This window comes from Cherax quadricarinatus, chromosome 55 (assembly GCF_038502225.1).
Source record: "Cherax quadricarinatus isolate ZL_2023a chromosome 55, ASM3850222v1, whole genome shotgun sequence".
Taxonomy (NCBI): domain Eukaryota; kingdom Metazoa; phylum Arthropoda; class Malacostraca; order Decapoda; family Parastacidae; genus Cherax; species Cherax quadricarinatus.
This window is the reverse complement of record NC_091346.1, coordinates 14,459,519-14,476,038: the sequence shown is the minus strand read 5'-3', so window position 1 is coordinate 14,476,038 and position 16,520 is coordinate 14,459,519. Positions and strand designations below refer to the sequence as shown.

General features: G+C 42.1%; 1 protein-coding gene across 2 annotated transcripts in view; it reads left to right on the top strand.

Annotated features, from left to right (window-relative positions):
- The window catches only part of LOC128698879 (uncharacterized), a 30,663-nt gene extending 16,891 nt beyond the window's left edge, over positions 1–13,772 (top strand). Inside the window, exons 1-4 of one of the 2 annotated variants that reach the window (XM_070096871.1) lie at positions 838–1,029; positions 1,719–3,027; positions 3,687–3,935; positions 11,873–13,735. In XM_070096871.1, coding sequence (XP_069952972.1) covers positions 976–1,029; positions 1,719–3,027; positions 3,687–3,935; positions 11,873–12,897 — 2,637 coding nt within the window. In that variant the 5' untranslated portion in view covers positions 838–975 and the 3' untranslated portion in view covers positions 12,898–13,735. Of the gene's footprint in view, positions 1–837; positions 1,030–1,718; positions 3,028–3,686; positions 3,936–11,872 lie in introns of those variants that run through there. The other variant, XM_070096872.1, reaches the window with a different exon arrangement.
- Positions 13,773–16,520: the final 2,748 nt, after the last annotated feature.

The window sequence follows — 16,520 nt, the reverse complement described above, 5'->3', positions numbered from 1 at the left end:
CTAGTGCAGTATTGTTACTGATCAATACCACTCGTTCGTGGGTACAATAATACATACATGCTGTTCGTGACTAGTATACCAAACAGGGATGAGAATGAAAATTGGCCTAGAAGCTCCCACGACACCGAAGGTCCTTTGATGGCGGTAAAACAGCTAGCTCTGATGGCTGCGCCATCTCTGTAGGATTAGGTAGTTCTCTGGGTTAAGGCGTCATGTGCATCTAGCTCTCCATGAGGCGGGCCAGTACAACATGGGTTCGATTCCTTGGCAAGTGCAGTGTTGTTATTGATATATAAATATATATATATATATATATATATATATATATATATATATATATATATATATATATATATTGCTGCTATTAATATATTTTCCATACAAAAAAATATTTTTATTTTATTTTCCAGTCTGTTTATTGTTGTACATCATCGAAATTGAAAAACTTATATACCATACATACAGCATTAAGCAATTAGCCTAAGTTTACTTGTAACAGATAAGACAATTGTACATATAAATCCAGATATACTCTTGTTATCCTTATTGGGGACTAATTCCTAGGCCTTTTATGAATCCATTTAATCTTGGGCTGCCTTCCAACAGGATGGTTACCAGGTTCACAGTACTTTGAAGTAGCCGCTTCGGCGGTAAAATCTAAATAAAAAAATCATTATGTATAAAAAATGCATATAAGAAAACACCAATCAAGACAAGAGACATGCCATGAAATCATTTGTCCTTCCCGAGTTCGGTGAACATAGCAGATGTTAATCAACACAACAGGTGGGTTCAGAGTTTAATCTGCGGCTCTGGTATAAAGACAGTTCCCTCGCTGAGAGTCAGATTAGCTTCGTTGTGGACTAGAAGTGGAAGTTGTGGGACACAGCTCTGAGTGTCTCTGCTGCTCCTCCTCCTCGGTATAGTCCTCTGCGGGAGACGCCGACGGACACACACACGGGAGCTACTGCCAGCATGAAGTGTTTAGTTTTAGCTGCTTTCGTCTTTTGTGTCTTTCTTCTGGTGCAGGTAAGGATGATGTTTCAGATGAAGTCAAGGAATTCTTCGTTAATTACTCATTTCCATATAACTTGTTTCCTGATTTTATTAGGTATTTCCCCCACATTGACGGTGACCCAAAGAAGAAAACATTCATCGTCACTCACTCTATCTTCCGTTTCAAGAATCGTAAAGATATGAAGACCAGACACAGAACTACAGTTTTCCAACATCCCTCACTTCACCTATGAAGAAAAGTAAACTGCTTACCAAACTCCTCTTAAAATTATAGGCTTTTACAGATCATTAGAAGGAATGGAGTAGTAGCATATACTGTGTTAGCGGGGGCTACTTGCGGGGGCTACTTACTTTGTCCAGTAGCCCCCCATCCCAGTATGCAATATCTAACCTTGCTCCTTCTATCTGTACTCCATGTAGTTCATTTTTCCGTATTGAACGGAAAAAGCCTATGGCTTAGACACTATGCCTATGTCCTTGAACACTACTACCAAACCAAAGCCTAGCTAATCTGTTTCCTTATATCCAGTCATAGATAATACCATAATCACACTCCAGCAGTGTGTGTAGTTTCATGGTCCCCTTATCACGATAAATTCTGATCAAATATGCTCGAATATTGTAACTAGATGCAATTGTTTCTACCCAATTAATCTATCTCAGCAACCATTCTTCAACTTCTAAAGCATTCTCTTTTGCAGGAAAATGTCTATGGGGAGAAAAATGTATTAAATGTGCAAGAGAGAACAGTTGCAGATCTGCGCAAGAGGAACAGAGGCGCTGACCCTGACAACAATGAAGGAAAAGTTGACAGGAACAATAGGATAAAAGGTGTTGGAAGACGCCACTACAGTATCAGTGATGTTAATGCTGGTGACGACAGAGATGTGGAAGCAGGAGGAGGAATAAGACACCAGGGCAAGAATTTTGAAAAGCGTCGTCGCAATAAGACCAAGCAGAAAGCTGGTCGCGTCAAGGCTGCGGGAAAGAGTCGTGTTCCGGAAAACAGGAGCAAGCACCGTGATCTAAACAAGAAAAAACATCGCAGTACGAAACACAAAAATTATTCCAGAACTAAGAACAAAAGAAAACAGCAACCAAGAAGAAGAAAAGACATCTTTACGTTAAAAGAAAATGGTCGCTTCAAGAACGGGAAAAAACACCATCTCCGCAGGAAAGGAGATAAACATCACAGTGAAAAGAGTGAGAAACATCGCGCCATCAAGAGTAAGGTAAGACATAGAAGCAACAAGAAGAAAAGTAAACTCCAAGACGGCGAACGTCATGGGAAGAAGGATCGTCGCACCAAGAAAGTGGGAATACACAGAACCTCCAAGAAGGACGCTGGGAAAAAACAAGATAAAGAATCGCAAAGTAAATTAAAACAATTGAAGAACAATAAACAGAGGAAAGGTAGCCATAAACAAGCTTTAGACGATAAATCAAAGAAATCAAAATCAAAGAAATATCAAAGGAAATCAACAGCGAGAGAAGGCAAGAATATCCAAAAGAAAAGGAAAAACGAAAACAAAGATAACCAAAGGAAGGGTAAAATAAAACAAAATAGGCTGATAAAATATGCCAAGAAACTTAAGAATAACAAAACAAACAGAAAACTCAGAGGCAAAGACAGTACAAAGAAAGAAAAGCAACGAAAGAAGCTAAAAAAGAACAACAGCTCCATTATAAGTCAAAACGATGTCAAAGGCAGCAAGAAAAGACAAAATAAAAACGAAAAACGAAATAAAGCAAAAATGGATCAGAAAGGATCTAAAGGAGCAGTAAAGAAAGTGGCAAAAGAGAAAGCGATGGAAAGTGGAGAACATGGAGGACACCACCCAGGCGGCGGCGGTAGCTATGGTGGTGACGATGATTACGGCCACAAGAAAAAGTGTAAAACTACGAAAAAGTGCACTAAAATCGGTGGAAAGTGCCAGTCGAAAGGCAAGTGCAAGACCAAAGTTGTCGCGAGCAAGTGCAAGGGAAGGTCTTGCGAGTGCTGCCTCTCAGGTAAGTGTCTATGTTATCTTTTGTATAAGTGCCTCTGAATTTTCTCTCATATAAGTGTCTAGGTGAACTCTGTCTCTAAATGTAAATAATTTTCATTTATTTAAATTGGGGAAACCCAATCCATTACCCTGATTTTTCTTGAATATCTTTTTCTGATTCCAATATTTATTTAACAGTTGTGGTTCAACCTTAATTAACTCTTTCGGAAGTTTTTTCCATATTGTGTATATTTGTCCCTAAATTCTTTAATTTTTTCAAATACTCTTTAATTAAACTTGCAGCCATGGTCTTTAATGTCAAGGATTAATTTAAAGGCAAATCTAACTTTAAATTTGTATATTATTATTATTATTATAATCAAGGGGGAAGCGCTAAACCCGGAGGATTATACAGCGCCTGGGGGGGGGGGATGTGGAAGGCATTCAGGCTTAATTCGGGGAACTGGAGCACAGATCCAATTCCCTAAATCAAGAGCCCCTCACCAACATCAAGGAACCTTCCTTGAGGGGTTAAATTTGTATAGGCATGAAAAATTATGGCTTAGAGTACGCTATGGGAAATTCCGAAAGAGGCCACATATAGAGGTCAATATACAAAGTGAACTCTTGCATACATGTTAATTTATGTTAATGGTTTATAATTATTCCTTTTGTCAACAGCTTGCGCATTTAAACCAAAAAAGAAATGCGATAAACATAAGGGTGTGTGTAAGACGAGGTGCGACGTGAAGGAGCGACAGATCTCTAAGGGTTGCATGGGGAAGAAATGCATTTGTTGTGCCAAGGCTTGCAAGCCCACACAAGAGTGTAATGCTTACGGAGGTTATTGTGTGGAGAAGAAGTCATCTTGTCATGGGCATATCGACAAAGATGGCTGCAGGGGAGCGAAATGCCTCTGTTGTTATCCAAGTAAGACTTTAAATACTGCTACTTGTAATAGATGAGAATTAGGCTCACTGTTTATAGACGTTTGTTAAGAGATAGGACGACACGAGTGATTGCAAGAACACTAAATTCCTTTGCTGTTATCTTTGGACGACTTGGGTAACAGGTATTTACAATATACTACAACATACCAGTGCTTAAATTGGTCTGTATAGAAGAATGCACAACGTGGGGTATAAGAGTTTTAAATCTGTCAGTTACTTCAGCTTCTGAAATAATTATCTTAGATTACTTTTGCAGTGCCCCTTTTTCTTTTCATTTTTCTTGCGAATACCGATAGGAAGTGTGCTCGAATTTTTCTCAAAAAAAAGCATAAAAATTTTACAAGACTTTGAACTTAATCAATAATAACTATCTCTTGTATAGAAAACTACAATAATGTGAAGTTTATATATAGTCAGGGAACGCCTTCCTCCTGATCAAAAAGAATGGAAAAATAAACAAATGAATAACTTGAGGAATAAGAAGATAATTTTCTAAGGCTTTTAATTAAATTTAAATAAAAATAAAAATTAGCCGTTGCGTTTCCAGTATGATTTTTTTTTTATTTAAAACATTACAATACAAGGTGGAAATTATATTAAAAGGTACACAAAATGAGTTAAATCACAAAGCCTGAGCTTGCTACCATCTGCCATCCCCACGAGCCCCTTTGTGGGGCGGGGTAGATGGCAGACCAGAGGCCTAGCTTCTCCCTACGAGCCCCGTGAGGGCTGGGAATGTGGCTAGGCCTGGGGACAGTTGGTCCCAAAGATGAGGGGGTACTTGTACCTCCTCCCATGAGAGACTTAAGTCTCGAGACACTCCCCAGATAGGGAGCCAAGGCCGGGTCACCACTACTTGGAAAAGACCCGGGCCGGGAGAATACCGGTGTTCTGACACCCATATACACCCAGTTATACCAGAGTTATATACATGTGAAGGCTGAAATTTTTTGACACAATTTCACCCCCCCCCCCTCCCGCCAAATATAACCATCCCCAACCTGACTGCATCTTAACTTAACATTAAAGGATACATAGGAATTACACTATCATGAGTGATGCAGTAACATCTTGGACACAAAAATATTAATAACAATTAAATGGGATACATGTCATTACTTAACACAATGACACCTCAACCTGGTGAAAGAAAAAACCGCAAAAGTTTATTTTTCTAAGAAGGTTGCAATAATGAATGTCAACTCTCAAAGGCAACTTATGTGCAATCTTAGCATGTAAACCCTAGTCATTGCACATAGTATTTAAATAAAACTTTATATTATGAAAACCATCAGAGAATACAAAGGTATGAAGTATAAAACCCCAGCCATGTAGCGGCTACACACAAAAATTCCACATACTTCCCTAACACAGATAAAACATAACAAAATTTTGTGACAACTGCACCTAAACACAACTCACATCATTTGACTTAAGACTGATATGCACATAGATAACAACATAATAATATGACTTAAGACTGCTATGTACGTAGATAACAACATAATAATATGACTTAAGACTGCTATGTACGTAGATAACAACATAATAATATGACTTAAGACTGCTATGTACGTAGATAACAACATAATAATATGACTTATGACTGCTATGTACATAGATAACAACATAATAATATGACTTAAGACTACTATGTACATAGATAACAACATAATAATATGACTTATGACTGCTATGTACATAGATAACAACATAATAATATGACTTAAGACTGCTATGTACATAGATAACAACATAATAATATGACTTAAGACTGCTGTGTACGTAGATAACAACATAATAATATGACTTAAGACTACTATGTACATAGATAACAACATAATAATATGACTTAAGACTGCTATGTACATAGTTAACAACATAATAATATGACTCAAGACTACTATGTACATATGACTTAAGACTGCTATGTACATAGATAACAACATAATAATATGACTTAAGACTGCTATGTACATAGATAACAACATAATAATATGACTTAAGACTGCTATGTACATAGATAACAACATAATAATATGACTTAAGACTGCTATGTACATAGATAACAACATAATAATATGACTTAAGACTGCTATGTACATAGATAACAACATAATAATATGACTTAAGACTGCTATGTACATAGATAACAACATAATAATATGACTTAAGACTGCTATGTACATAGATAACAACATAATAATATGACTTAAGACTGCTATGTACATAGATAACAACATAAAATATGACTTAAGACTGCTATGTACATAGATAACAGCATAATAATATGACTTAAGACTACTATGTACATAGAATAGTGTATAGTCCATGACACAAAAAAAACTGGCCAGCTCCACAGGTGCTAGCACCCTTGGTCCATACATTATTCACTCACGCATCACTCATCCAACACACGCAAACATTTGTTGTCATCCATTACCAGGGAGGCGACCCTGTTTTCACCCAAGACTTCCCTGCCCCAGCAACACTTTCCAATCGTACCCTCCCCCTCCCTCGTATATTACAAGTCTAATAAAACCTGTAACGTAAGTTGCCTATATCCCTCTGAAAAATCCCACACCCACCTCCTCCCATAAATTTCTTTATTTCTACATACCGTTTTATAGAACGTTACTGCTAACACCCTCCTCTTCACCTCACTGACCTGTTTCCCCCGCAATCCCCACACTATATATATATAATCTGCCATAATGTACCCCACAGCTCTGATTACACTTTCCTCCCAACCCCCCATGTCGAAACTTAATGCTCTCAATACAGAAATTCCTTGACCTCCTATCCTATATATCACCCTATTCAACCACCCCTTGGCACTCCTCAGTCCGTCACAAAATATACTACATGAAAAGCCGACTCCTCCCCACCACATATCCCGCACCCCACCCCCCGTCAACGACCCGTCTATCCCGTAGAACCACACCCAACGGTAAAAATGCCGTGCAGAAAACGATACATTACATCCCAAACACGAGGTTGCAACCTCATCCTACTCAACCTATTACATATACTTCCCCATGCATACATGGGGAAAATTCCCTCTACAGGCGCTACAACCCTCCCGGCTAACAATCTACACAACCTACCTGTTTTGACCTTTGCCGGCTCTCGATCCCACGCCATAGCCCTCAAAACAGTTTCACACTCATGCAACTCAATTCCTGTATACATCCGTTGCAATCTGTTATGGATCCTAGCCAAACCCCCCCACCCACACTTTCCCTCATCACCTCCCTTTTAATGAAGACACATTTGACCCTCCGCTTTAAGTCCAGCAATCCCAACCCCCCCTGACTTACAGTTAACATTACCACGTCCCTTTTAATCCAATCACAGCTCGAACCCCACAAAAATTTAAACACCTTCCTAAGTATGTTGGTTATTGCTGGCCAAGTTAATGGGAACACGGCTGCCACGTGCCATACTTTGCTATACAGTAAGATATTAATAACAATGGCACGCTGCACAAGGGTCAAATGATAAGGTCGCAATGCACCCAAGCGTCCCTGAATCCTTTCTACCATCCTAATCGAGTTTTCCAAGCGTGCCACAGTTAGATCGTCTGCATAAATAAGACCGCAAATTTTTAACAAATTCACCTGCTTCCTCACAACTGCACTACCCCAATCAACCCTTCCTGCCCAAGCTCCTAACCCCATAACCATGGATTTATCTGAATTTACCCTCATACCAGTTGACCCTGCGAACATTCGTACTACCCCATCTAATGTGTCCATTGACATCCTCTCCCAGATCAGAACAGTTGTATCATCCACATACCCAATTAAAACTGGCCAAACCCTCGCAACCTCACACCCTGGCCCCTCTACGTGACACATACGCTGCTCCACCAATCTATAAAAGGGGTCCTGTACGCACGCAAACAATAATTGTGACATAGGACACCCCTGCCTAAGTCCCCTACCCATTACAATCTTCCCACTCAACCGACCATTAATCTGTACCCTCCCCATTGCACCTCCATACAACGCCTCAACCCAACCCACTATTTCGTCCCCAAACCCCTGACCCCTGAGGATGGCTTTCAATGCTTTCCGATCCACTCTATCGTATGCCCCTTGCCAATCGAGCGCCACCAAACCTCCCTCCCTCCCCCCCCCCTTTTGCCTCCACGAAATCCCTAAGTAACCCATGCTCTCCACCATAGACCTCCCTGGCAAACCAAACTGAGTTTTTGATACTACCCTCCCCACCACACCCATGACCCGATTTCCCAAAATCTTAGCAAACAATTTGTAATCTGCACATAACAACGAGATCGCCCAGTAATCCTGAAGCATATGCTGCCCCTTACCCTTCGGTACCAATACAACGACAGCCGTTGCCTGCTTCTCACCCAGCTCACCTCTCTCCTTCATGCAATTTAATAACCTAACCAAAAAATGCCTCATTAATTCCCAATGCTGCTGATAAAACTCTGCCGGGAGTCCATCAATTCCTGGTGCTTTGCCCTTTCGCATTCCACATAAAGCCCTCCATATTTCCCCCTCAGTTATTTCCCCACCCAGTGCTTCCCTATCACTGTTACGCAACTGACATACCACACTCCCACACACCTGTTCTAAAACCCCATCCTCTACCCCTTCTCGTTGCCAGTACTTCTCATACCACTTATCAGCAAACGCCCCCATTCCTTCCATAGCTTGTATGACCTGCCCCTCCCTGTTCCCTCCTATCGACTCATGAACCTCCAACCATGGTATAGTCATTGCCTGCTGTCTTTGTTTCTGCCTACGCAATACCCACAATGAAGGTCTATTGCCCCGTAGCACCTCTTCCACCCCCGCCTGTACCCACACCGCTTGGAACCTCTCATCCTGTACCTCACGCAGCCTCCCTTTAATTGCCAAAATATCATCCATTGGATAAGTGCCCGCCACCATCCCCCTCGCATAACAACCATGTAACCTATCCTCCAAATAGTTGGCAAGCCCATATTTTAAAGAACTGATACGTTTCCCTTCCTTTATGTAATATTGCTTAATCTGTTCTTTAGCCACACCATCCCACCACATCCTCTACCCCATTTACCTCTGCACGTAACTCCTCCCACAGCATAGCAAATCCCTCTATCCCCTCCTCATCGCCTAACACACTTGTATTTAACTTCCAATAACCCGTAGATATACCTGCTAGTGACTCCCACCCCCACCTCTGCTACTACAGCCCGATGATCCGAATAAGCTACTTCTATTGTACGGAAAAATGTCAACCAAACCCCTTGAGATATATACAGCCTATCCAAACTAGCCGTGTAACCCCATCTTACAAAAGTGAGCTCTACCTCCCACGCCCCTCCTCCAACCGCATCCCGCAACTGAATATCCCTCAAAAGATCTCGCAAGGCCGCCGACACGTGCCCCGCCCCTTTTGGTTCCACGTCAGCCCTCCTAATAACGCAGTTCCAGTCCCCACCAACGATGGCCACCGCAGGTAAACCACGTAAGAAGAAAACTAGTTCTTCACATACAAAATCCCTTTTTACCCTCACATCATTTTCTGCTGGTGCATACACACTTACAAAGGATACCCTCTGCCCCATCCACCACCCATCCATGTGCAATACTCTTCTCCCCCCTCCCCCCTGATCAATATATCCACACCACCTTTCAGAAATACAGATGGCAGAGTCATGACCCGAAACCCTTCCACCTCGAGCACTCTTCCCTCCTTGAAATTGTGTTCTTGCAGGAACACTACATCCACCCTATATTTATACAGAAACATTCGAAACCATTCCCTCTTCACACTATTACTCAGTCCATTTACGTTCACAGTCATACACCTAAGGCCTCTTTATAGTTTCCAACCCTTCCTCCTCTCTTCATTCATCCCAGGGCCTCCTGCCCCAGAACCAGCACAAGGCTTCACATCATCAACCCCCCCCCTTTTTTGCGATGCCTCTTATCGTGACTACCTCGACAGTGCTCTTCCTTCCTCCCAGACCTCTGTGCCGGCGTCAGGACATCATCTGAGTCTGACGCCGCCGCTCTCTTCCTCGTGATGCCCTCCACATCCATGTTATCTAATGAGGTTCCCTCACGATGCACCTCAACCTCCACCACTCCTCATTCCACAGCACACGGCGACAACTCACTCTTACTAGTTGGCCCGTCAACCCTGCTATGGTTTTTATCATTACATTCCTCTACAGGCAACGCCGTGCCTCTCACCAGCTCAGGAACAACATCCTCTGCAGGCGGCGTCAATGTCCTTAACACTTCCTGAAGCTCTTCCTCTAGAGTCTAGAGCCTGCACCTCCTCCTGCACTTGCACTTCTGTACTTTTCCCTTGCTTAGTAACAGATCCTTTTATGTCACAGCTTACCTCACACACACCATTCTCCTCTTTGGAATCCTCCACCTCTTCACTCCACAATCGCCCAAGCCCTTGCTTTCGCGTGGGGCTCTCAACAACAGCTATCACGCTGGTAACTGGTGCTTTACCAGTTTGTGGAGGCGCCCTCCTCAGCTTCACACACGCTGCCGCCATATGGTCGTACGCCCCACATATTCTGCACATACGTCTCTGTCCGGCATACGATACCATAACTTGCGTCCTGAAGTCCTCCAACACTACGTAAGACGGTATGGGATGTCTCAGAGTCATCTTCAGGGAAAAGGTTCCCTCCAGACGGCCCATGTAAGCACCTGCCGTCCACTTGCCTTGTTGTGCCAGATGTACGGTCCCATGTGCCTCAAAAACATTCCTGATGTCAGCTTCATCTGCCTCAAATGGGACATTACGAATCTTAACCAACGTAAAGTGGCGAGATACGTCGATCAAACGCACCTTCACAGCTGGAGTAGCGTCAGGACTCACGTCTTGGAATCTCGTCACCAAAGACTCGTACACGGACGTGGAATTCAGTTTGACGAAGATTCTTTAAGCCCCATTCAGGGCTACACCATACACCTCATCGTCCTGGATTCCATAGGTCTCCATAATGATTGTTGGGAGTAATACCTGCGCTGAAGAGGGTGAAATCGCCCCACGAAGCAGCTCAATACCAATGGTATTTACGTGCCTCCTCACACTCAGCGCCATGTTGGTACAAGGTAGCTCGCCTGAAAACAGCAGAGGGGTGCAGAGCACAACCGCACTCTACTGTGGTCAGGCAGCGAATGTCAATAACACTGGTTACATAAGAGTTAGATAAGTATAACATTGAAGAAAGACAAAGGGAGGTGTTCAACTTCAATGTCATTACTGGTAACCAGGAAAATCAGGAACAATAAACAGAAATACTCCTGGTAGATCACCTTACCTGGTCAGGAGAAGAGCGGAGGCGAAGTGACTCACGAAATCGTAATGACACGATTGCAACCAAACCATACCACGGGCGGGGTTAGAACCCGCGATCAGAGTCATAAAACTCCAGACCGACGCGCTAGCCACTGGGCCAGCTGGCTAAAACAAGATTCGTCCAACTAAATATTTTTATACACCACAGGAAGGTTAGCATAGGCACCACTGTGACCACAAATGCAAGTTTTTTACAGACGAATCTCCCGCCAGCATATACCTAGTAGAATTAATCTTGTAGCAAGCTGGCCCAGTGGCTAGCGCATTGGTCTTAAGTTTTATGATTCTGATCGCGAGTTCTAACCCCGCCCGTGGTATGTGAAGTGTTTCTCCAAACATCAACCCACACCAGGTAAAGTTAACATTACCACGAGTAGAAATTAAAGCAAATCAGACCCCCAGAAACTGGAGTTTAGCCTCAGCCCGCTAGATGGTAGTGCGGAGGGTCACACGCTAATGGTTCCTGCATGTCTGAACAACCATAACAACACTTATTACCGGCTTTTCCTTTATTGTTACGAGAAATAAATTATAAAAAATTAACATATTTCTAATATTGTCCAATTCTAGAATTGCCTACCCGGGGGACTACAAGATCAACTACGACAACCACAGTATTTTCAGTGACAACCCCAACGTCTAGTTCGAGTACAACAACCGCAGTGCCTAATGTCAATGCAACAACCACTACAACTACTGCTATATCTACTACATCCACTACTACAATCACCTCTACTTCTACTTCTACAACCTCAACATCTACGTCCACAACTTCTGCTTCTACCACAACATCGTCAACTACAAACACAACTTCAACAACTACATCTACAACCACCTCAACAACTACATCCACTTCTACAAATACATCTACAACCACCTCAACAGTCACTACATCTACAACCACCTCAACAGTCACTACATCTACAACCACCTCAACAAGCACATCTACAACTACATCTTCAACAACCTCGACGACTACTACAACAACTTCAACAATTACATCTACAACTACATCTTCAACAACCTCAACAACTACTTCATCTACAACAACCTCTGCAAGTACTACATCCACAGCAACGACTACCACTACATCAACGGAAAGCACTACAACGACAGTCACTTCTACAACGACAGTCACTTCTACAACGACAGTCACTTCTACAACGACAGTCACTTCTACAACGACAGTCACTTCCACAACGACAGTCACTTCCACAACGACAGTCACTTCTACAACGGCAGCCACTTCCACAACGACAGTCACTTCTACAACGGCAGCCACTTCCACAACGACAGTCACTTCTACAACGGCAGCCACTTCCACAACGGCAGCCACTTCCACAACGGCAGCCACTTCCACAACAGCAGCCACTTCTACAACGGCAGCCACTTCCACAACGGCAGCCACTTCCACAACGGCAGCCACTTCTACAACGGCAGCCACTTCCACAACGGCAGCCACTTCTACAACGGCAGCCACTTCCACAACGGCAGCCACTTCTACAACGGCAGCCACTTCCACAACGGCAGCCACTTCTACAACGGCAGCTACTTCTACAACGACAGTCGCTCCTCCAACGGGAGGACGAAAGTAATAAAGCTTAAGCTATAAGATCAACCTTTATCAGTAAAGCAACAGGTCAGACAACCACTACAAGAAGTAGATACAACACTTCCTGTACGCCCAGTCACTACTGCTACATTACGTACTCTCGTAGGCATGACTACCCATAACTACTATTAACTTGGGTATTCTCGTGGGGCATACTTGCCCTAAGCACTGTTAATATCGGTATTATAGTGGCATATTTAACAACGGTCTCTGGTAACTTGACAACAGGAACGTCATTAACAGTACAAAATACTGCAACAGGTTAAGCAACAACGGAATCGAGTCCTGTTGTCAACAGGACGATTTATAGCAACAAGATGGTTGTAGCAGATAATAAACAACAACAACAGTAGCAACAACAACAACAGCAACAACGACAAGGGAAACAACAACAGTAGCAACAACAACAACAGCAACAACGACAAGGGAAACAACAACAGTAGCAACAACAACAACAGCAATAACGACAAGAGAAACAACAACAACAGTAGCACCAACAACAATAGCAATAACGACAATAGAAATAACAACAACAACAGTAGCAATAACAACAACAGCAACAACGACAAGAGAAACAACAACAGTAGCAACAACAGCAACAACGACAAGAGAAACAACAACAATAACAACAACAACAGCAACAACAAAATCTCCGACTGTTGTTGTAACTTCGTCAAAAAAAAAATTATTAACACAGAATTTGAAAATGATTGAGACATTTTAATAAAAGATCCTGTGGATCTGTTCGTTAATAAAAGCAAGTAATATATCTTTAATAAAACATTTAAGTAACGTTCCTTATATTCAATAAAATAAGATAACATTAATAAGTTAATTATATTTATTTGAAATTTTATTTTCAGTCAATTTGTGTAACGTTTAAGTCTTGTTTTTCATATATATATATATATATATATATATATATATATATATATATATATATATATATATATATATATATATATATATATATATTCTGGTGGCCCTGTGTTGCCCTGTGCTGGCCCTGTGTTGGCCTTGTGTTGGCCCTGTGTTGGCCCTGTGAGTGCTGAACTGAGCATCAAAAATCTCTTTACTATAGATCAATAAAGTCTACCGTTCAGAAAGTATTTTATTTATGCCCTAGTGTGTAAATACGCACCTAATTATATTTTTGAGAATCACCCTGTAGCTCCTGGGCCCCGCTTCTTACCCCCTTAATCATCTATAACCAAATATTTTCAAACTTTTGAAAGCCACTGTGTTAGTGGTGTTAGACGGTGTTACGGGGGTCAACGCCCCCGCTGCCCGGTCCTCTTGCAAAAACAAAAATTCACTGAGTCTTATCAAAGAAAAAAGAAAACGTATTTCAATCCCGTATTTGCAGTGAATCTGACACTGTATGATTTTAGTGGACAGTTAAACGTAGAAATTATTAAGACAATCGTTATCAACATAGATTCTTAATGATGCTATCATAACGTAAGCAAAATAATATCGAAGATCCAGTTAAAGGCGAGAGAACAATGTTTGTGTGTTTACATCAATATTATTATTATTAGGAAGGTAAAGGGGTGAGAGCCCAGGTGTTATATAACATCTGGGAGGTGGCAGGTGAGCTGGGTCATGATTTCGTGTTTTCAAGACATTAACTTGAGAATAGAACTTATGAGGAATTTCAAACTTAAAATACTTGAATTTTGTTCTCTGTGATAACTAAAGAATGCCTCGTCTGATGACGTTTAAACTTTCAAAGTTGGTGTATCTTAGAGTAGGTTCCAGATGAGTTTGGCTCCAATGTAACAATTTATTATGAAGAAATTGCTATATAAATATCCATGTGATAACTTGTTAATATTTCATCTAATTACAAGTCGGGGAAGGGACAAAAAGACTGCACACTGGATAAAGACCTGGGAGACAGAAGTAACAGACTTCCCTCAAAGAGAAAGCCTTAGGGGTGAGCATAATGCCAAGTATTTCGTCGGAGGAACACAGACAATGTTCGTCAGGAAACTGTAAGAGTAGCCTTCATGAATCTCAAAAAAACAATCATTAATTGTCTTCTATAGCATATATGTCATGTCCGAATGGGAGTAGCATCATTTATCCCACAATGGATAAGACATGACGAAGAACAGGATAACATATAAAGGTTTGTAAGAGGAATGAGCCAAGAGGAATAAGTTAAGAGGAATGAGCTGACGACATTAGAAGACAGAATAATCAGGAAGACATGATAACAACATACAAAACACTCAGGAGAATTGTTAGGGTAGACAGGGATAGACTGAGTGGTGGGGAACCAGTATAAAAGGGCACAGCTGGAGGTTAAAAGTACAGATAATCATAGAGATGTCAGGAAGTATTTCTGTCTCAGGGAATGGAATGATCTGGACAAAGAAGTGGTTGAGTCGGACTCCATACATAGTTTTAGGGGTAGGTACGACAGGACCCACGAGGTCAAGAAGGAGTGAATCTGGATAGTGGCGAATGAGGGGGTAGGGCCAGGAGCTGAGACTTGATCCTATTAACCATATATTGGTAAGTGCATATAGGAAAGTGCATATATGTAGGCACATATGGTTTGGTAATAGAGTTGTGGATGAGTGGAACAAACTTCCGAGTACAGTTATAGAGGCTAAAATGTTGTGTAGCTTTAAAAATAGGTTAGATAAATACATGAGTGGGTGTGAGTTGGACCTGATTAGCTTATGTTACTAGGTCAGTTGTCGTGTTCCTTCCTTAAGTGAATGTGACCTGACCTGACCTGACTAGGTTGGGGCATTGGCTTAAGCCGATAGGAGACTTGGACCTTCCTCGCATGGGCCAGTAGGCCTGCTGCAGTGTCCCTTCTTTCTTATATTTTTATGTTCTTATATACCAAAATACACACACACACACACACACACACACACACACACACACACACACACACACACACACACACACTCACAGGAGCTGAGTCTCGACCCCTGCAACCACAATTAGGTGAGGTGAGTACACACACACACACAGCAGTAAGACATGAAAGAGAGGGGTGGGTAAATTGCATTTTCTTGGACTGTAAGAAAACGTTTGACACAGTTCCACACAAGAGATTAGTACAAAAACTGGAGGACCAAGCAGGGATAACAGGGAGGCACTACAATGGATCAGGGAATACTTGTCAGGAAGACAGCAGCGAGTCATGGTACACGGCGAGCTGTCAGAGTGGGCACCTGTGACGAGTGGGGTTCCACAGAAGTCAGTCCTAGGATCAGTGCTGTTTCTGGTATTTGTGAACGACATGACGGAACGAACAGACTCCGAAGTGTCCCTGTTTGAGGATGATGTGCAGGTGATGAGAAGAATTCAATCGGAGGAGGACCAGGAAGAACTACAAAGGAATCTGGACAGGCTGCAGACCTGGTCCAGCAAATGACTCCTGGAGTTCAACCTCACCAAGTGCAAAGTCATGAAGATTGGGGAAGGGCAAAGAAGACCGCACACGGAGTACAGTCTAGGGGGCCAGAGACTACAAACCTCACTCAAGGAAAAAGATCTTGGGGTGAGTATAACACCAGGCACATCTGAGGCGCACATCAACCAAATAATTGCTTCATCATATGGGCGCCTAGCAAACCT